This window comes from Heterodontus francisci, chromosome 16 (genome assembly GCF_036365525.1).
Source record: "Heterodontus francisci isolate sHetFra1 chromosome 16, sHetFra1.hap1, whole genome shotgun sequence".
NCBI classification, from domain to species: Eukaryota; Metazoa; Chordata; class Chondrichthyes; order Heterodontiformes; family Heterodontidae; genus Heterodontus; species Heterodontus francisci.
Window position 1 is genome coordinate 50,248,274 of NC_090386.1, and position 22,701 is coordinate 50,270,974.

The 22,701-nt window shown below is 39.7% G+C and overlaps 1 protein-coding gene across 1 annotated transcript in view; it reads left to right on the plus strand.

Annotated features, from left to right (window-relative positions):
- Positions 1-11,640: 11,640 nt before the first annotated feature.
- sall4 (spalt-like transcription factor 4) overlaps positions 11,641-22,701 on the plus strand; it is a 35,592-nt gene continuing 24,531 nt past the window's right edge. The window contains exon 1 of the mRNA XM_068048162.1: positions 11,641-11,739. Coding sequence (XP_067904263.1) covers positions 11,673-11,739 — 67 coding nt within the window. The 5' untranslated portion in view covers positions 11,641-11,672. The remainder of the gene's footprint in view (positions 11,740-22,701) is intronic.

Below are 22,701 nucleotides of genomic sequence, written 5' to 3' on the forward strand. Positions count from 1 at the left end.
GGGCTGAATGTTGTTGAGTCGGTGGGGGTCCCGACGCTGGGGCAAAAAGCCAGGGCAAACGTGTCGGCCATTTGAGGAACCCGTGGCTGCATTTTTTGGTGCTCAGGTAATTAACTGCCTGGAATTGGGGCTCCCATCCCTGTAAAAGGTGGGAGCCCGCCTTCAAGAGCTTCTGACCAATCAGAAGGCCGGTGGCTCTTCAGTATCAGCTACTGGGAGCCATGGTCACTGCTAAAATTGCAGCTGTGGGACGCTGGCCTGCCAAGTAAGGTAACTGGGGTTGGGAATCGCCAGGGCCAATCAGGTGGTGGGTGGATATTGGTAACGGCAAAGGTGGTGTTTCCCTTGCTGCCTGGGGGCCCCTCCATGGCCACAGATTGCCCAATCAGGAGGACCCAACACCCAGCCCACAGTTAGGCCACCATGTTTTACTGGGCGAAATCCCCACATGGTGGGGGGCCCACCAGCCTCTGGTGAAATGCCAGCGACAACGGGAGGAGGCCCTTAAGTGGCCCTTAATTAGCCACTTAAGGGCCTCAATTGGCCTCTGGGTAGGAAAGCCATCCTCTACCTTCCCCCCACCCCATTGATAAATCTCCATGGTGTCAGGAAGGTGACAGGCACTCCACCCCGCCGTCCCTTGCCATTTTACTGCATCCACTGCTGCCTCCCAGCCTATCCCTGGAGGGCTAGCAAAATTCAGACCATTATGAATAACAATAAAGGAAATTCGTTCATAATATAATCAAAATTATACTTATATAAAATGTTTATGCATACATCCTGTCCATCATACCTTCCATCCCAAAGATCACCTATTTCTACAAAGTAGACATGGAGAGGATGTTTCCTCTTGTGGGGCAATCTAGAACAAGAGGTCATAGTTTTAGGATAATGGGTAGCAGATTTAAAACAGAGATCAGGAGAAATTACTTCTCCAAAAGGGTCATGAGTCTATGGAAATCACTACCCCAGAGTGCAGTTTATGACGAGACATTGAGTAAATTTAAGAAGGAGATAGACAAATTTTGAATAAGTAATGGGTTGAAGGGTTATGGAGAATGGGCAGGAAAGCGGAGTTGAGGCCGAGATGAGATCAACCATGATCGTATTGAATGGCGGAGCAGGCTCGAGGGGCTGAATTGCCTACTCCTGCTCCAAGTTCTTATGTTCTTATGTACCTCCATAACATTGCTTGCCTCAGCCCCTACCTCAGTCAATTTGCTACTGAAATGCTCATCCATTCCTTTATGTCCTTCAGACTTAAATGTTCCAATGCCCTGACGGCCCAAATTTCATCCTTTGCCCACTATAAACCACAGTTCATCCAACACCCAGCAGCCCTATCCCACCCATCACCTCTGTCCTCATTGATCTACATCAGCTCTCCATCCCCAAATACCTGAAATTTAAAATTTCCATTGTGCTTTAATCCTCACTCCTCGAGCTCTACCTCTATAACTCTCCCTTCTTCTGATTTCGTCCTCTTGTGCATACTCATCCTCCCTTCACCCAACTATTTGTGACATTGCTTCCACAAGCTATGGCTCAACACCCAGGAATATCCTCCAAAGACCCTTCCTTCTCCTCTAAAACCTGCCTTATATCTTTTGACCAAGTTTTTGGGCACAGGGACTAAGAGGAAGTGGGCAACAGAAGAGGGCATATTAAACTGTACTTTTAAGTTGAGTTAGTGTATTGTCTAGGTGCTTCTACTGTAGCTTAAAAGGCTGGTTCTGGAATTCTATGAAGGGGATAAAGTGATAAAGGTGAAATAGTCCCTTATTTTTAAAGCTAATATTTAAAAGGCAGTGATTAACATGTGTTAATATGGATATTAGAGCATGATGGTCACTCTTCCATATTTGGAAGGTTTAACAAGATGTTGTGATGTTATCTATTAAGAAAAGCTTGTATTAAGGATGATGGAGCAACCATCGGCACCTGTGTCCCTTGTCGGCCAAATGACCTTCTGTTGAACCCATGAATAATCACTTGGAGGAAACAGTGATAATCACTGTCCATAACCAAGTGATTTTTCATGCCTGTTACTGTTGGAATTTCTACCTAGTGAAAGGGATAAATGGACTATTCACACACCTGATATTCTGCTACGTTACTTGTGTAATAGATATTTAAAAGTCCTTCATAGAATACCCATGTAAGTGTAAAATATAGCCAATAAACAGCCAGAATGCATTGACATCCAGTGTAGCATCCTGTACACTGGAGCCACTTACAGGGTATCCAATAGGTTGGCAGCCAAACTCAGGATATTAACAAGCCAATGGCAATAAAGGCCATGGAACTTTCATCATCATAGTATTCTACGAATCAGTTTATCTACATTACAACAGTGACTACACTACAAAAGTATTTCATTGGCTGTAAAGTGCTTTGGGACATCCTGAAGTTATGAAAAGCACTATATAAATTAAGTTATTTCTTTTAACAATAACAGTAGTGTAAGTAATGATGAGAGGATTTATTCCGGCAAAGGTCGCCTCGGCTATGGGCCGGAAGGTGGGGGGAGAACCCGCCTCAGCCCTCCATCAAACCCCTGTTGTTATTTACCAGCAGGCAGCCAATTAACTACCCACTGTAGGGGACGCCATCCCTTCAAGGGAAGAGCTCCTGCCTCCAGATTGGCCTTCCCCATTCTGGACAAAATGGCAGGTGGCCTGGGCAATGTCAGGAACGGCACCCCTTGCTATTATGTTTGCTTCCCCTCCACCCCACCATGCCTGATAAAATCCTGCCCAATATCTTCAATTTATTATCATTTCTTTGATAGGCCAGTGAAATTATTTTGTGTGTAGCTGAGCCGCACAGACTTATATGATCACAGGTTTTATCACAGTGAGGGTGGAGGTGTCATTATGGTCTGGGTTAGACACAAGAACATTGGCCACGCCTGATTATAAGACTTACTGAAAATGTGACTATTTGGATGTTGGACACGGACAGAATCAGACTTGGCTATGATGGCCCTCAGGGTCAAACAGTCTGCTGATGCTCACTGTCAAGGTTCACATGTGAATCATGGACACTTGGGGATGGCACTGGTGGAACCATATTAAGATCTGACCTGAAAGGGGGGATGGAGCAAAATTGACAGAGGAAATTGTTAATGAATATGGGTATTACTAATTCTCTTCCTGCTATATTGGTCTTATTTGTCCATTTTGCAATGTTCACTCAGCAATACAGAAGCAGCTAACTATGTAAGAACCATCTAAACAACTCTCAAAAGAAAAGTACAGCAGGAGAAGCTTTCAGGACATTGGCAGTCAGGATTTTGTTCAACCTGTTTGTTAATGAAAATGTCCTACAGTATTATCATGCTAGTTTTAATGACCCAGGAGGAAAACAGATGTCAAATTTGGATGAATTTCCATACAGTTCCAATATTCTTCCTGAACACTAATATGTTATTAAAATTATGTTAGTGTAATGGAATGTGTGGTGGTGAACTCCTTCTCCAAATATGTAATGTAGTGGAGGGATAAAATGAGGATTGGTGCTACTGTTATTACCCAAAAGCATACAGACTAAACAAGCTACACTAAAGGTGCACAGCTTTTTGGATGGCTAAGCTGTGGAATGATGGAACATAGATTTGTTCTAATGCCTCCACAACAAACAATTTTTCAGCATCAGCTTGGCAGATACTATTCACAGAGTGGGCATTTTCTTTCCGAGCATGAGTAATAGGAGGAGGCAATCAGATGGTGTCACTTTAAGTCATTCTTGTACACTTCCAAGGAACTGATTACAGAGATCTATTGAAACATATCTGGAAAATGGTCACCTGCCAATGCTGTCATTTAAGGAACAATGTTTGGCTCAGAGAAGTGTAGGAAAGTAGCTCTTACAAATATGAATACTTTGTAACTGTTTAGCTTGTTACAGATTATGGAAAATATTATGGCAGTCTGCAGTGGTCACGGCACCTATTGTGTGAATAACTGTTGCAGAGTCCTCAACTGGTATCTTAAATTGATCATAAAAACAAAACCAAATTGCTGCTTGCATCCAGGGTAAACAATCTTTTCAACTGAAACTCAGGTGCAAAAAATAATGTTTGGCCCAATAGCTGTAGCACTGTACTGAGTATACTGGAATGTTCAACATCCAGGTGCTTAATCACTTCCTTGGTCAAAGAAATGTATTGCCTTAAAAGATAGAAGAAATTGCAGAGGGAGGGGAACCCCATCTCACCCTTCCCCTTGCCTTTTCAGCCCGGCACTGGGAGCCCATTGGCATAACTAAATTCAGCCCGACATGGGGCTTAAAACACAGATAAGTATTGAACAGAACACTGAGGTTGAGTCTAGTCATGTTCAGCCAGAGTATGACCTAGGGATGGAGATGACATTGATACAAAATATGTGGAGTTCTTGTGGGGATTGAAATTAATAGTTTTAATCTTGATTTGTGGTTCGACACAACTTAGTGTCATTCAGGGAGTCTGGCAGCACAGAGGTGGTCATGGGGTCAATGGAACCTGGTGGTGAAGTAGAGCTGGGTGTCATCAGCAGACATGCATAAGCTAACCCTGTGCATATGAATGATGGTGCCATCTAGATGAAGAAGAGGGTGGGGCAAAGGGTAGATCTTTTGGAAACTCGTGCAGGAACTGGAGTTGGAGGAAAAGCCATTGCTAGCTGTGTTGGTACATGTTAGTGTGGAACCACACAAAGGGAATGTCATTGAAGTGGAACACAGAGGAGAAGCAGTAGACAAAGATGATGTAATCAACCATGTCAAATACTGCAGAGAATCAAGGGGAATGAAGCACTAAGGTTGCAACCACAATAAACAATCACAAATGGTTAATGTTTGTTCTTTGTTCCTGTGAGACCAGACAGGCCAATGAGAATTAGTTCAAACTAATTAAGAGTAGTATGGAAGTTAGAAGTATGGTAATGGCAGGATCAGGAACAGTACTTATGATGCCTATACATGCATAATCCAAGAAGTCCTGGATCTGCAAAATATCCAAGAAGAATACATCTGCATGAAGAACTAGAGAGTTGGGTTGTCCAAACAAAGGAACTCTGAGATTAAGGACCAACTGCAGATACTCATTAACAAATGCAGAGAGCAAAGGTTTGCAGAAAACACTTTCCTGAAGTTGGTCACTCCACAGATAATGAAGCAGATGTAGGAAAGTGTCACCGAGCACAGGAAGTCATCCTGAGATTATACCCTCGAGGTCTTGCATTTTAATTTAGAACCTAACTCATCAAGTTTTTTTCTGCAAGTTTTCCACACAACTCTTTTATATGCCATTGGTTCTTATGTGCACCATGGCTGGTTTCTCTCACTTACCAGAAGATTTCCTATTCATTCCAAAAGATTGGTTAAAGAAATGAGTTTCAAGGAGAGTTTTAACAGAGGAGAGGGAGAGGAGAGGCGAGGAAATTCCAGAATGTGGCACCTCAATGTCTGAAGGCACAACTGTCAATGGTGAGGCGAAGGACGTGTGGGGGGATACACAAACAACTACAATCGGAGGAATAGAGAATTTGGTTGGGTGTAAAGCTTGAGATTACAGAGATAGGGAATGGTGAGGCTATGAAGGGATTTAAGTGCAAGAATGAAAATTTTAAAGTTGAGGGATTAGGAGATTGAGAGCTAAACTGAGTCAGCAAGTACATGGATGATGAATTAACTGGATTTGATAGCTGGATAGAGTAGGGGTAACAGCATTTTGGATGAGCTGAAGTTTACAGAGGGTGAAATGAAAGGTTGGCTAGGTCAGGGGAATGGAATCGATGGCAAGGGTTTGTAGAAGAAGCTGAAGTCAGTGACATCAGTCTTTGCAATATTATGATGGAGGAAATTGTGGCTTACACAACACTAGATGTCAGACAAGCAGTCTGGCAGCGTAGAGGCTAGAGGGGTTGAGAGAGATGTTAGAAAGATAGAGCTGCTGCTATCAGTGTAGTTTTAAAGAAGACCCCAGCTAGAATTTTACCAGCCCTCTGAAGACAAGCTGGGAGGCAGGAGGGCTTGTAAAATGGCAGCGGAAGGCGTCTTCCTGCCATCTGGATATTCCCAGAAGTGGGAACAGCAGCGGCATGGCTGCCTGCCCACCAGATGCAGGCGGCCAATTGATTCAATTAAGTGGCCAATTAATGGCCACTTTCTGCCCCTGCCGACATTTTACCGGCATCAGGACGGCCCCCACCACAAGTATATCAATGCTGCCTCCCAGTGGCTTCCCGGGATGGGAGCGGGGCACTTCCTTTCTGGCCACTCCATGGCCTATGGAGGGGTCCACTGGTGGCAATGGCCGCCCCTGTGGCTCCGATGCTGCCGCTGGAGGGTTAACCCTTCCAATCACCGGGGCCTGCCTGCCAGTGAGATGGTAATACGAAGGTACCAAATTATGATCATAGTACAAAAACAAGCAGAGGATAGAATAAAGTTTTTAGCAGAAAATGGCTCAGTTAGTAAATGTGATGCTGACCAACAAGGTTTCCAGATTCAATCCCCACTCTCTGCTAAGTTAACTGCAAAAGTGACCTGTGCTGGAAATCACATGTGTGGATGCTGGGTAAGAACAGCATCAGTCTTGAATGTAATCTCCCCTCCATTTGAACAGTCAACTCAGTTCAATTTCCAATTCATGAATGTGTTTTTAGTCATATAAAAAAATACATTAGACATAATTCAAACTTTCATTATTGGTATTTAAAGGAATATATTGGATGGAATAATGGTGGACGCTGTTAATATCATATTTATTTGAACAACATTTCTTACTAAAAGCTTTAAGCTTTTACTTGAAAATCGTTCCTTTATATTTCTCCAATGGCTGTCCTCTGCATCCAGACTTGTGGTATTATATTTCTATCCTTACACTGCTTGAACATGGTCCTCACTGAGTCTAATGTATCAGTACTCCTGTCTTCAATGTTGTGACTATTCTCTTTTTTATATTTCAATCTAAAAATCCATGTTAGCTAAAATATAATTCTTAAGCTTTTTTCATGTGATGCCAAATGTGTGTTAAACTGTAAGTATCACATTTCTTGTGAAAAAGACAAGATCCTGGATACAAGTGCATCCAATGCAGTTTGGTTTTTAACAATGTCCCCTGGAGTTTTCATTTATAGCTCAGTAAGTTTATCCAATGAGCAGCTAACTATACAAATAGAAAGGTTCAATTCCCAATTTTGCTGAGTTAGATGTTAACAGCCAAGGCCAAGATAGGAATACTTGAATTGGCCTCAGTGCTCTAGTTTTGTGAGGTTACCAGTCAGGTTTACCATTCTCTAATTGGTGACCTCTGCTGGAAATCTGTGTATGATTTTGGTGAGGGCAGGATTGGTCTTGGCTATGATAACCCACAATTTTTTTTTCATTTTTTAGCCCCTTTCATGATTTCAGAACATCCCAAAGCACTTCGCAACCAATTAAGTACTTTTGAACTGGAGTCATTGTAATTTAGGACCCAGGAATTAAATAGCATGCTGGCACTCCCTGCCAAGGCTCACACATAAATAATGGCTATTTTGAAAAGGAACTGGCAGGGGTGGGGAATGACTGGTGCATGGACTTAACACCTTCAAGGAAGGAAGGCAGGGGAAAAATCGGCAAGAAAAAATATAGGCACAATAAGGCCTAAATTGGAGCACATTCGTGCTGAATGGTCACTGAACACTTTGCAATTTGTATGTTTCCAGCTGGTAAGAAAAGCCACATGTAGCTCAGCCCGGACTCTTAAACTAGACTGTCTGCCTTTTAGTTTTTTGATTGAAAGAGATAATGTAACTCAACTTGGGGAATTCCCATTGCAAACATTTTTCATAATGAAAAAGGACATCCAAACTGAAAAATGTATGAAATATTAAAAAAATCTTTGTATGATTTATTTATAAAGAAGCAAACAAAATAGTTTCCTGTTTTACTTCAGGAATTACTTTCTCTACATATAATTATCTGTTTTCAATGATGCCATCAAACAGAACATCAGGACAGGATAGTGGTAGCCTAATTTTTAAAACCTACTTCAGCCACATGCAGATTTTAACTTCAATATTACAAAGCTGAATATACCAAATACTGACCAGAATGGTGACAGAAACTTTACTGGAATGCATATATTGCTTTCCATTTTGGTAATTTTTCTGCAATTGTTTACAACAAGATTTTGAGAATTCCATAGGTTTCTTCATTAGATGAGAAGTAAGCCAAAAATTTGTTGAAATATGGGCGAGGTTTTAATGCACTCAAAACCCATCCATTGCACAGAGTTAAAATTAGGCCCAAATGACCTCACTGTTATGATGACAATTATTTAGATATTACATGAAGAATCCATCTTTCCTTTCCTTTCCTGATTAAGAGAGTTATCGGATCCCAGAAGCCAATGGAAAATAATTGTCACTTGATATAGTCTGCTAAGTAAAAGGTGCTGGAATCACATTTATTGCAAAAGGGTTTTGTATGCTACTTTTGCTGATGTGACAATGCTGATTAAAGCCATTATGGTTAGTGACCTCTCAAGCCACACAGTCACATTATGGATTTAGTTACTCTTAATAGAGTCAAGCTTTCCTGCTCATTAAAAAGAATGGAAATTTGGCTTTGAATATTACAGTACCTCAGCAAAACACTGCCACCAGAATATGTGAACTCATGTCCTGAGTGTTATTGTTCTGTCTTTTCTTATTCAGGTGCAGATAATTCAGTTATTTTTATTGTTGTTGAGAACCTGCATTTTAATCTATAATTACTGATCCAAAGTCATAACCACAAATTATACCACATATGAAGTGTGTCTGTGTAATGCAGCAAGTTATTTTCCATTCGTTATTTTTAACTCAGATGTAATTCTGAGGTCACATGACATGAGCTTGGGCTTTATCTGTCACCAGCATTTTTAATAAAATTATATTAATTAATTTTAACATTGTATCACACAAAACTATCATTGAATTGACAGCAATGATGAGCTATGGCAAGTAAACTGTGTTGAAAGGATGCATGTAACCCAATTGACCACTGGATGTTTTCCTGATGGAAAATTCATGGATTAATATATTTTACTGCTCTTTTAATAACTCTAAAGATAACTTTATGGGTCATATTTTTGATATTGTACAAGGATGGAAGTCAGTTTCTGCCAGGTGATGATTACATTTGGACCCTGGGCAAGAAAAAAGTGAACTTTGACGATGATTTCATTTTTTTGCTATTGTAATCAAGACAGATAGGTACTGGGATATCAGCATCTGGGCTATATAGAGAAGGCATTCTGATGCCAATTATTCAGGACCTGAGCTGATTGAAGTGTGCCATGCTCCTGGAAAACAAAAGACGTGGATAAAACATGGCTTCACCTGGGTATAATCTGTACACAGTAGTTCTTTTATCATTCTCTTTCACTTAGAAAAACAAACAATGGGCTCTGTCCTATGTCAAGCAAACAAATGGCATTTATGAAATTAAAAAATAGAGGGCCAAAATGGTTGACTGCTCTTATGTGGGTAAAATACATCTGTTCCTCCATCAAGAGTGAAAAAGTGCATATCCTGCAAATCATAGAAATCACAAAATCTTATAGCTCAGAAGGCGGCTATTCGGCCCGTCATGTTTGTGCTAGATCTTTGAAAGAGCTATCCAATTAGTCCATTTCCTTGCTCTGTTCCCATAGCCCTGCATATTTTTCCTTTTCTAGTGTATATCCAATTAACTTTTGAAAGATATTATTGAATTTGCGTCCACCGCCCTTTCAGGCAGTGCCTTATGAAACATAACAGCTCACTGCATTAAAAAATATTTTCATCTCCCCTCTGGACGTCTTACCAATTATCTTAAATCTGTGTCCTCTGATTATCAGTGGAAACCATTTCTCCTTTTTTGCACCAGCGAAGTGCCCGATAATTTTGAACACCTCTATTAAATTTATTATTAGAGATACAGCACTGAAACAGGCCCTTCGGCCCACCGAGTCTGTGCCGACCATCAACCACCCATTTATACTAATCCTACACTAATCCCATATTCCTACCAAACATCCCCACCTGTCCCTATATTTCCCTACCACCTACCTATACTAGTGACAATTTATAATGGCCAATTTACCTATCAACCTGCAAGTCTTTTGGCTTGTGGGAGGAAACCGGAGCACCCGGAGAAAACCCACGCAGACACAGGGAGAACTTGCAAACTCCACACAGGCAGTACCCGGAATCGAACCCGGGTCCCTGGAGCTGTGAGGCTGCGGTGCTAACCACTGCGCCACTGTGCTGCCCTTAATTATCTCTAGTCTAAGGAGAACAATCCCAGCTTTTCTAAGCTTTCCACATAACTGAAGTTCTTCATCTTTGGTATAATTCTACTCAATCTCTTCTGTACCATCTGCCTTCTTCAAGGTGATGACATCCTTCCTAAAGGGTGGAGCCCAGAATTGGACTCCTTCCCATCCCATCCCATAAACTCCATAAACATCAGCACATCCAAAACTCTGTTGCCCATATTCTACCCTGGATCAAGTTTCACTCGCCCATCACTCCTTCTCTCACTGACTCCCAATCCTCCACTGTTTCAAATTTTAAAATCTCATCCTTTAAAATGTTCAGCTTTTGCCTCCCCTGTATAAACAGGGTAAAGTTTAGGGTTTGCACACTTCTAGCAGTGTAGTCATGCATGCATCCATACAAAGTCCCATATTCCAACCATCCCTACTCTTTCCAATCTTCAGAAAACTGGCATCAAGATCCTCATCCTTCCTTTCAAATCTAACCATGGCTTTGGCCCACTCTGCCTCCACTATTCATATGTTCCTGCATGTCTTTGCTACCCTGATAACTAGTTACTTATTATTCTTCAATCCCTCTGCACCAAAATGCTGGCCACTATCACAACCATCATACCCCTGCTATCTGCAGCTCCCTCTCTAGATCTATCTTCCTCCATGCTTCCAAAACCTCATCAAAGTCCTTCTCTTTGAGCTTTGTCACCTAACCTCTTTCATTTTTCTTTATCGTCTCCTGTTGAGCATCCATTGCTTTTCCTCTTCTATGTACGTGAGGAGCACCATAAACATGTAACTGTTTTCCTTGCACCTGATGTTGTATTTTCACATGAGATTATCCTTGTCTTGTAGCATTTGTAATATGTTTTAAATTTGTAAACAGTTAGTGTGGTAACTGATCCAGTCCTTAGTATGGAAATGACACATTTCTATTGTCTCTATGCAAAAAAAATGTAAAGCTAAATAATGAAGTAGAACACAAATAGGAGTATAAAAAGTCAAAGATTACATCTATTTGAATCAAAGAATTTCTGCAATAAACTTTTAACTGACAAAATCAATTACAAAGAAAGGTTTTACAGTATTATAAATCTAATTCTGGTTAGGAATACAAATTGTTAACCTGGGGTGGGGGGGGGTCCTGCTGTGTAATAAAAGACTACAATCCCCAGAATGCATTGTCCAGGGCGCGTGCGCGTTGGCTCTCTGCCCTTCATTTGAATAATCTGAGAGCATTTGGATCCAAGCCAATCAGCTGTCAGGAGCCTATGATAAATCGCAATGCATTATTGATAATCATAATTACCATGACACATGCGCACTCCACTTAATGGAGTAATTTGGCAACTCCAAGAATTTGTTTGAATTTTTTTTTGTATTTGTTACTGATGCATCTACCATGTCGCGTCGCAAGCAGGCGAAACCCCAGCACATCAACTCGGATGAGCAGCTAATAGTTGGAAACGGTAAGATGCATTTTTTGGGGAAAATAAGAGAAAACCTTCTAATTCATCTTTCATGGTTTATTTGGTTGATCAACAGATTATAGGGAAAAAGAGGTTTTTTTTCTGTTCCTATCTAGAGTGCGTGTCCGGTCCGACTTCACTTAGATCGTAACATCTTTTGAACTGGTTATCAGATATGAAAATATCAAAAATTGGAATAGTTTCTTTTTTTTTTGTAATCACTTAGGGGCAACCTGGGATGAAATTGAGGGGGGGAAATAAAGAAAAGTTGTCAATTCCTTTCAAAAGGTATAAGTTGGGATGAGGAGAGAGAGAGAGAGAGAGTAAAAATGACCAGTGCTTGTGTCCTTGCTATGGCCGTAGGGAGCAAGACCCGGGCTCTGACCGCTGACCGACTGCAAATCCCTCCCAGAAAAAAATCAAAGAGCAGATCCTGGTTCCCGTGCATTTCAATTAATGTAAACTTTTATTCTCTATACGTGGGACCAGATTTACTGTAAAAGTATCATTTTTGGGGGTGTTTGACTCAATTATGGGACGGGTCTGGTGCGCACGCTAAGCGTGACTCACTCCTATTGATCGAGGTAGGTATAAATAGTTACAACATGTAACACAAAGAAGATCCTATCTTATCTTGTCACAATTATGTTTCATATATTTCATTTTCCTCTCTACCTGTCTCTCATTTGTTTTCTGATCATTTAGAGCTTCGTTTCTGCGGCTCGCTACCAGTTGATGTTGCAACTTGTTAAAAGGAAAGGTTGACGCTTATCATGTTTAGTGATTGCCCTATTCAGATTTGTTTGCAATAAACGTTCGATAGCTTTTTATTTACAGTTTTTAAAAAAATTACATTTTTGATAAAAACTTATCCTAAAACTTATTGCTTCTGATTCTTTCTGGTACTTTTTTCAAGCTGTTGGTTGCTTTTTATTTCAAAGGTGGTGTGGTTATAGCTTTGTATGTATGTGTGTGTGTGTATGTATGTGCACTGAGGATAGGGCGAGATCGCGATCACCCTGGACTCCGAGCCATGACCTACAGCCATCTTTGATTTCCGACTTCCTACAGCCACTCAATGGACGCATTTGTTCTATTTAAAAAAAAAATGTCACAGAAGTTGCAGTTGTACTGCAAGGGAGGATTCAGGTTAAATGTTACCCGTTTTAAAAAAATGAGACCTGGGATACCTCCGATCTACTGATGCCAATCTGGAATTACATGGTGGGATATTCAAACTTTTAATTCGTGAGACAGTAAGACCTTGTTTTTAGATTAATATGCTTGCAGCGGAGTATAATCAGTTCTGAAGTGTATCGGTGTGAGATCAGGCTGAGTTACAATATCAAAGACCTTTTTAAAAGGCACACACACAACCTTATTGTTTAGCACCTCTTGCCTTTTTTAAAAAAAATGGTGTTGCGCTGTTTATCACTCCTGCATTCAATGTTGATTAAGTCTGCTTTAAATTAGTATTTACAAAATTGTGACTGCAGAGTGTTTTAAAAATACGTTGGATCATGAATGATTGATGGGGGGTCTAATTTAGAGCACGTGGTGGTACTTTTGCATTAGTAGGTATCTGAACATTAAAACATCTTAGCCACGTTTAACATTAATTATCATTAATGGCTGTACTCTGAAGTGTTGTGCACAGTTTTTTCAAAAGAACCTTTGCACTGAGGATTTTTTCAACAAATTTCTCTTATTAGTTGTAAAACATTGCTGCACTTACTCCCTCCTTTTTCCCTCTGGAAGGGGGTTTATTTATATCTCCCTAATGTAATACAGCTGGAACCCATTAGTATTGCAGTTAATTGCAGTTGTGTACAAGAAGCAAGAATGGCCAGACTCACCAACACACTTTTATTTGTCATTTACTTGTAAAATTAAACAGTGTTTCTTGCACGACAGTTGTGCTGGTGGTAGAACTCTCTCTTTCCCCCACCCCCTGGCATTTGTTATTGTCCAAGTGCTTAACTGTCCTATGTCCCACCCATTGTTTGCAGTGGCAAATCCTCAAAGAACCATTTTGAATGTTAATGTGCTCTGAAGAACCATTCTGTAACTTCTACTCCAGTGCTTATATCTTGTGTGCGGGGGTGGGGGGATGGATGGAATGGTAGTGCCTGTATATGTACTAACACATGGCACAAAAGCTTGTGAAACCCCTGGGTATCCCCTTATCACAAAGAAGCTTGTCTGCATGCCAGCTTTAAAAGCAAGAGAAGTGTCCTTTCTCATGCTGTATTGCATAGGCAACATTAGTGTACAGGAAGTTTGGAGGGAGAGAGATGTTGAGGAAGAGTCAGAGAGACCCTTGTATTGTAAGAGCTGTGATTTTAAGTCCTTTTTTAATCTTATGACTTGTATATGTTGCTTAGCACTCCCCTCACACACCCCACAGCACATTTATTCATTTGGTGCATGATTTTGTACAACTATTTTCTTTCTTCAAGCAATTCTTTGTAAAGCTATTAGGTTAATTTTAAATATGGAAGGGACGAATACAAGATAAAGCCTAATTTAGGAGAATGCATTGGTACAAATAGCTTCTTTCCCTCTGATTTTTTTTGATACCTGCTGCAACTTTATCATGAAAGCTGTAACACTTAGTGCAATGGCAACAAATACTGATGTCATGTGTGACTAAATAGATTTGATGATAAGCCCAAAGTCTTGCAAATGAGGCACAATTGTTCCCTTAAAACTATATTGCTACTTTGCTTCTGCTTTACGTGCTGATTACCATTTGCACATTTTTCATCATCAACTTCAAAAATGGATAGCCAATGCAAAACATTTAAAAAAAAAAGAACTTGCCTGCCTGGGACTCGGTACAAAAAATGTAAGATGAGATTTGAGGTATGACGTACTATACAGTATGTGTCTCTTGTGACAAATTGTCAGAGGTTGTCCTAGAGTTGTGTTGGAGCAGGTTGGAATTAAACTGCTCAGCATTCTGGCATCATAACGAATTTTGAGCCAGTTTTACACCACAAGCCCATTTTTTTTTTTGGTTGGGTGGATGGCTTATACTACAGATGGAATTCATTGCGATTTTAACTTTGAAGAAAGTCTTTATAAATGGGATGAATATCAATTTGAGCTAGTCTGGTTTAGTGCATTTACACGCAGCATTTAAGACAATAAGGTAATGCCAAAATGTGCTTACTGTAGCTTGGCACAGTTGTAAGTTTGAAAAACAATACAAGAAACAATATGTTAAACATTATCATTATATTAACTTTTTGGTGAGGCATGCATCACCAGCTGAGTATTTGCAGCACTTTTTGTTTCAGATTTCCAGCCTCTGCAGTATTTTGCTTTTATATGATTTGTCCTTGCCTGGAAGAAAGAGCATGAATGAGATGAATATAACAGTACAAACATAATTTTTTAAAAATATCTACTTGAACCCCATTTTTAAAAAAGGATCTTATTTAGTGTACAACATTTTCATGTTGGGAAATCTCAATGCTGGTGTGTCTTTTTAACTCGTCACCTCACTCTACAGTGGGGGAGGGGAAGATGCTTCTCGAGTGATGAGGTTACAATATTTTAAGATTGTTTTTGGATGATTCCTTAAAGGTTAAAAATGAGGTTGGTCTGCATCTCTACTTTTTCATGTAGTACTTGTAAATTTAAATGTACAATTTACAAAATTTGACTGTTTCCTACATGACAGTGACTGCACTTCAAAAGTACTTCAGTGACAGTAAGTCGCTTTGGGTCTTTCTGGCAGGGTACCAGATACTACTGTGTGGATCAGGGAATTATCCTAAATTACACACTGAAAACTTTTTGTAAAAGTAACTCGTTGGTGAAGTGGAGCTCTTTCTTTGTCCAGCTGCCTGTAGACTAAATGGTGCAATATCACACAATCTACTGCAAAAGAACCATAATAATATTCATCAAATGAATGGAATCTCACAGGACACCCCAGAAATCTTGTTGGATTATTTGTTACTGTCAAATATTGTGGGTATGCTAGTATATACTTGGCTTGGCCATGTGAGCCGCATGGAAGATGGCAGGATCCCCAAAGACACATTGTACAGCGAGCTCGTCACTGGTATCAGACCCACCGGCCGTCCATGTCTCCGCTATAAAGACGTCTGCAAACGCGACATGAAATCGTGTGACATTGATCACAAGTCGTGGGAGTCAGTTGCCAGCATTCGCCAGAGCTGGCGGGCAGCCATAAAGACAGGGCTAAATTGTGGCGAGTCGAAGAGACTTAGTAGTTGGCAGGAAAAAAGACAGAGGCGCAAGGGGAGAGCCAACTGTGCAACAGCCCCAACAAACAAATTTCTCTGCAGCACCTGTGGAAGAGCCTGTTACTCCAGAATTGGCCTTTATAGCCACTCCAGGCGCTGCTTCACAAACCACTGACCACCTCCAGGCGCGTATCCATTGTCTCTCGAGATAAGGAGGCCCAAAAGAAAGAAGCTAGTATATACAAATTGATGTGGAAATACTTCTAATATTTGTAGTGTTGGGTAACAGTACAGTACAGGACCTCACGATTTGTAATATAGTTGAGACTAACCTGTTGGACACAAAAGGAAGGGGAAAATGACTTAATTATTTTCTTTGTGCTTAAAAAAAAAATCATCCAGCTGTATTGTAGTCACAAATCTATTTATACCCAGTGTATACCGGCATGCATATCTTAAACACTCCCCAATCTTTGAACTGACCATTTAAAAAAAAATGGAGGATTCCTTGTGTCTCAGTATAAATAACTTTATAGTATACAGTCCATAACTATTTTCTATAACCAAGTTAACAACTGATCCCTATTTTGGTGTATGGTGAGGATGGTAGTTTTTCTTTTAGGGAGCTATCCAAAGACAGTTGTAAAATATTGTGACCTCTTCACTCAAACCATTTTCTTTTGCCAGGTCGATTCCTTGCTTCTATTTGGGTGGGTAGTGAGCATGGTTTGTTTTTGTTTCCTTTTCGGAAGGGAATTCTAAAATCCTGTGACTTTTTTTTTCATTGAAACTTTGCTGTACTTGTAGGGCTGTTTCTTGTTCATGTTGCTTCTGATTTTCCCCTGATGGTTTCTCAGGATCATGTGAATAATTTGTATAAAGCAACAATTTGAAGTCCCACCCCAGAAAACAATGCTGTTTGCAATCTGTCCATTCCCTAACCTGGAGGGCAATTAACTGCTCGAGTGGCCAAAAGAAATGACAATAAGTAGAATTAGACAACTCTTGTCATTTAACATATGTCATAATTCTTCAACTCTTTCAAGATGTACAGTTTTAGCTTCTTTGGCTGCATCCAAATTAAGGGATTTTAATTCTAAAGCAGGAGCTGTAATAAAGGGGGTGGGGGTAGAGGAAAATAACTGTTTTGAACTATTCATTCTAAGTCTTCAAACTACAAATAATTTGTGTATGCAAGGTAAATGGCTGTGTACTGCATCTAATCACAATTCAGCTTTGCAGAGCCAATATTCATATTGTTGGTAGGCTCCAATAAAGATACAAATATAATTTACTTTAGTAAGCATAGGTTTCTGGTAAAACTAACTTAGAAGTTGGCAATATTTCCCCGTTAGCTAGTTTACCTTATTAGGTGATGTGAAGGCCCCAGAAGCGTAGCCTTAATAGCTATCCTTTTTAAACTACAGTGCTCATTCTAGTACTACAAATATCAATCTGCTACATGGACTGACTTCCCAAGCATTCCCTATAGTATTCAGCCTTGCTCTTTTTTTTTTCAGGAAAAGGCAGCATGAAAACAGAAATCTGAAGTTGAACTGGATTTCAAAACTTCTGTTATTGTCATTAGTGAAATTGTTGGATGTCTTCAGCCATCAATATTACAAGTGGCAATAAAGAGTTATTTTTCTGAGAAGCACTATTCTAAAAACCACAGTAATTGTAGACTATACTTCTGTGTCAGCCTTGCATTGTTTTGTATCTAGCCAGCTGCAGTGAAGTAAAGAGATGCTTGGAAATGTGAAACTTAAATGTTTTTCTAAAAGATTATGGGGTTGTGGGATTTCTAGTGGCAATAGCCAACTAAAAGGTGTGTGTTTTAGCTAGGGTTTAGCATTGTTTTGTCTTGAATCTAAACAGAGTTGTGTATTAAAAAAAAACACTGTAAACTGCAGCCTCTTTCGTTATTAACCTCTTAATAGTTTGAAATTGGTAACCTTCCCCAGGGTGGGGGATGAAGAGTGAGGAGAAAATAATTGTCATCTTAAAGTTTTCAAACCAAACTATATTATTAAAAACAAATGGACACAGGTTGATTGCTGGAAGACTTGTATTGTCTTCCTCTGCTTTCGTTCCAGGCTGTAACTGGCAGGAATTGTCTTCCAAGAACGGATGTGTGTTTTCCCTATTTCCCCTTCTACTAAACTGACGTTTTAATTCTAGAGTTGTTATTGCAACTCCTGTCAAGAATGCTTCATTTTTCTTTACCTTTCTAAGTATGGGTTCACCAGTTCTGCCTGAAATGTTGCAGTCTGCAACCTTGGAGGATTTCAAGTAAACCAACATTGAACATGATTGCTGTTTTAAAAACTTATCAATTCACATTACTCAGGATTAGTTGACTTTTATTAAACTTCCTTTTGATAGTGCTTAATGGAAATTTGGGATTTTAAGTCTTTTTGTTAGTGAAATTATTTTGGAAGCTGAAAAGGGATAGCAACACTCAGCGTTATTCAGCCTACATGGATGTAGGGAAGAAGCTACGGGGATTGATGCAGTACCTAATATTGCTGTGGTTGTTCTTGATTGCCCAGATTAGTCTAATTTTGGATGTATGGAATAGAATCATCTCTAACCCCTCTAACAAATTCTGATAGCTTCCTGTGTACACTAATCCAACACAAAATTGCCATGCAGATCTGCACCAGTGAATAAGTTTGAAATGGTCAGTAAAACTAATTGGTTTATGCCGAGCCTAGAAATTGTTAGAATTGCCAATTTCCAAAAGAGCATCTAGGAGGTTTCCTTTCAAAGGATATCTGTTTAGCTTGGATTTTAATTTTAGTTCTCCCAAACTCTGAAATCATCCATCCAGATAGCATATTCTAATCATTTGATATTTTATGAGCTAAACGATGGTATTTGTTGGCTTGATGGGTCTGTATTCTGTTGAAAGAAAATAGTAGAAAATCTTCTGCAAGCCTATGTGTTAATATCATACAGTATAGCAGATTTCTACAGGGGCACCAACGTCTTCATGAAACTGCTGATGTAACCTTTGCCTTCTTGGGCCCGCTGGGTGGCAAGTTGATGTCAAGCTAACAATTAGGGCTCCCGAGCAATTGACCTTGGCAGCAGGGTTTTGCGTTGTTTAGTTTACTGTTAACACCATGCAAGTGTTAAGCATGACTTGGAATAGCCTGTTTACCAACTAAAGCTTATTGGAGGTGCTTACTAGGAGCATACAATTTTAGTATGTGGGTTAATCTTTCTGTCTAGTACTTTGCTTGGGAAGAAGATTTGGAAATGCACAGGGGTTCATTGTTTTCAATTCTCTTTTGAAGGCTTTCTTTTTTTCTAGGCCCTTCTAAGTTGTTCAACAATCAACAGTCTCCTGAACCATCACTTTCTTAAGAGAAAATGCTGGTAGTTTTCATATTATTAGTAACTTAAACTTATGAGCTGCACTATTGTAATCTGTTAACTATCTTTTTTAATTTGAAGTACTAATGCAAATAATTTTTGAAAGTCATAAACTGAGATTCTACAAAGGGATCCAAACTGCTTTCGATTTTTAAAAATGAGTCAAATTCAATTATAAGACATTTTTTAAAACTTTCCTGCATACTGAGCAGAAATGCCATTTCCTTTCATGATTTACTCAATACTGTAGATATAGTATCTCTTAATTGTGTAGCTTTCACCAAATTTATAAGTTCTTGTTTTAGAATCCTTTTATTCTCTCTCTCTTGTACTTAATATCTGTGTGATCGTAGGCTCTTATATACAAGTGTTGATATTTTTGTGCCTACTGCAGAAATTGCTTGCAGGCTTCCACACCAGTAACATACTGCATGAGAATTTAATTCAAATCAAACCATTCCTGTCCCTCCCCTAATGAATTGAACTGCTTTTATATTGGGTTAAGTACTATGCTTTCACAGCAGTAGAAACCCCTAGTAAACCTGCTGGGTTTACTGAAGCTGACTTCTGGAAAGGCTGTTTCTCTGCTGCCAGCCTTAGCAACTTGATAACTTTGCTTTTGCGTTTGCCCTTGGCTGTGTGAGACCTACACATCAGGAGCTAGCAGAACTAACTGATGTGTAAAAACTGCTTCAGCAACATGCTGCATTTAATCAACTGCCCCATGCAGACCAGAAGGTCCCAGGCTTGATTCTTGGTTGGTGCTGCTAACTCTGTTCTAATTGGGGGTGTTACAATTAGCTTCAGGGCTAGGGAGGGAAAACTTTAGGGTTTTACTTCTATCGTCATTCTGTAATTCTGCTGGAAATGTGAATGTGGGATGAAACCTGATCGAGCTTGGCTGTATTCTTTTTTTTTTCTGCCCACCTGGTAGTCACATAGCCTTGTGACCCTCAGTGTGGTACTAATGCATGAAGAATGATTACTTGGGTGAGGTGCTGGAGGCCACTGGCAATTCTGAAACCATGCCCCAGCTAGAGTCGATGCACCAAGGAGAAGGGGAGGTTAGCAAATTGGCAAAATAAATCAATTTTAAACTACATGTTGTGAAACTTTGAACTTCCAACCCTCCATAAACATGAGCTCATCCAATGTTCTGCTGCCTGTGTCATCGCATTGAGACCTTTTTCTCCCTTTCTTGCAATTTCTTTATAAATTTTCATTCTAATTTTCAAATCCTTCTATCACCTCACATCTGTCTCTCAACCTCCTCCAGCCTTCCAATTTCCAGCCCCTGCCCCCACCCCCATCCAAGATTTCTGAGCTCCAATTCTGGCCTCTTTCACATCCCCAATTTTAATCACTCCACCATTGATGGCCATGCCTTAGCCTTCTCAGCCCTAACCTCTGCAGTTCCTTTCCTAAATCTTTCCACATCTCTACACCTCTCTCTCTCTTTTTAAAACACTCCTTCAAGACCTAACACTTTGCCCTAGCTTTTGGTCACCTCTCCTGCTATCTCCTTCTGTGGCTTGGCTTGATGTCAGAATTTGTTTGATAATGCTCCTTTGGGACCTTTAACTATATAATGCAAATTGTTGTTGAATGGTGTAGTTGGCCTTATTTGTGGAACATTTTTCTTGCAACCTTTAATATGGATTGGGTGTACATTTTGGACACCTAGAATTAAAGTGTAGCTCTTGACCAAAGATAAGCCATTCTTTATGCATTGTATAAGAATGCTGTGAATAAAGTGCAATAGGTATTTGGTTTTGGAAGCTTTCTTTTTCCTTTCTCATTTCCTCTTTTTTTTTTTGTCTCTGCCCTGAACAACTAGTCAGTCTAATCATTTTATTTAGTCCAATAATGCCACCATCTACAATGTTGACTGAGTGGTTAAAATATCCAAGTGACTGCTGAAGTATGTTTATGTAGTGTATGTTGAGATGTTCTTTATAACTGAGTATTCTGAATGAATTTGGTTTGATTCTGCTGGTATTTGCACTGTGTATAATATCTTATAGGAACTTGAGTTCCAAATGCCAATGATTTCCCATATGCAAGATTACACCATTTTCTCTTTATTTTTCCTCCACCCATTCAAATTTTTGTGTTTAAGGATGTTGTGGGAGAATGGAAGACTTCCCATTTCAGGCACTTGCTGTCAGTATCAGGCATGCCCAAGTTACATGCAGCACAGCCAGATGTGGAGTTCTTTTGGGCCTCCTTATCGCGAGAGACAATGGATACGCGCCTGGAGGTGGTCAGTAGGCTGCCTTTATACACAATAATATGCTTCAAGACAAGGAGAGCTCTGTTTCCACACTAGCCATCCTTTGGCCTCTTGAGTGAGATTGTCAATTCAAGGTAGTTTTATGCTGTAGCCCCATGCCACCAGGAACCAGATTGACACTGTCCAAACTCATTGCACATTGTCTCCATATAGACAGAGGAGACTTTGATCTGATCAATCAGGGCTAGATTTTGTTCCAGGGTGAAATGCCAGTGTCTTAACAACAATGCCCCACCCAGATCTCAAGAATTGCACAAGGTTACATGTTAAAGTAAACTGAAATCTGGGTGTAATTTTTAATTTCACGACTATATCAGTACCTGTAGATACTTTGCACTGTTTGTGTGACTTGGGTGCCCTCCTGTGTTAATCCTTCTAGTTGCAGTCATTGTGTAAGTAAAACAGATCTTTATCAGAGAACGATTTCAGCATTCAAGCCCCCAGCAGGGGTTCCAATCCCCGTTTCAGGAGATTGGGCATGCTATTCACACTATATTTCCACAGTTTTTAATCTTGTAATTTATTTTTCTTAAAATTGTTGGCATTGCAATTTGTAGCAATAGCCAGCTTTTTGTATTGATTTGGTAAGTAGCATATTAATGCCAATTTTACTTTGCATCACTTACATTTTACTTCGTTGATCTCTGGCAAGGACAGCATTTTCTTCATGCTGTATTATAGATGGAATTTAGACTTCAGAGAATGAAAAGAGTTAGTGTTTGAATGCAAGCACAGGGGCTAAGCACCCTGCACTTATTTTTGTATTTACTCAAGATGATGTTTAGTCATAGATCTTTGCTTCATTTAACTGAAATGTTTCACATAAGTGCTCTTATTTAAAGTCTCAAAACATCTTTCAAAAAAGTTTTGGGTTAGGTGTAGTTTATTCACCTGTAATGTTAAGATGGCTGAGTGATGAGAGAAAGGGAGGTTGAATTGTGTCCTTGGATTTTAACAAGGAATTTGAAGTCAAGTGTTAGTACTAGTCAAGTATTCTGGTGCAAGATATGGTTATAAATGAAAGTTTGGAAAAAAAAGTTTTCTGTAGTTCCAAATGGAAAATGCTTC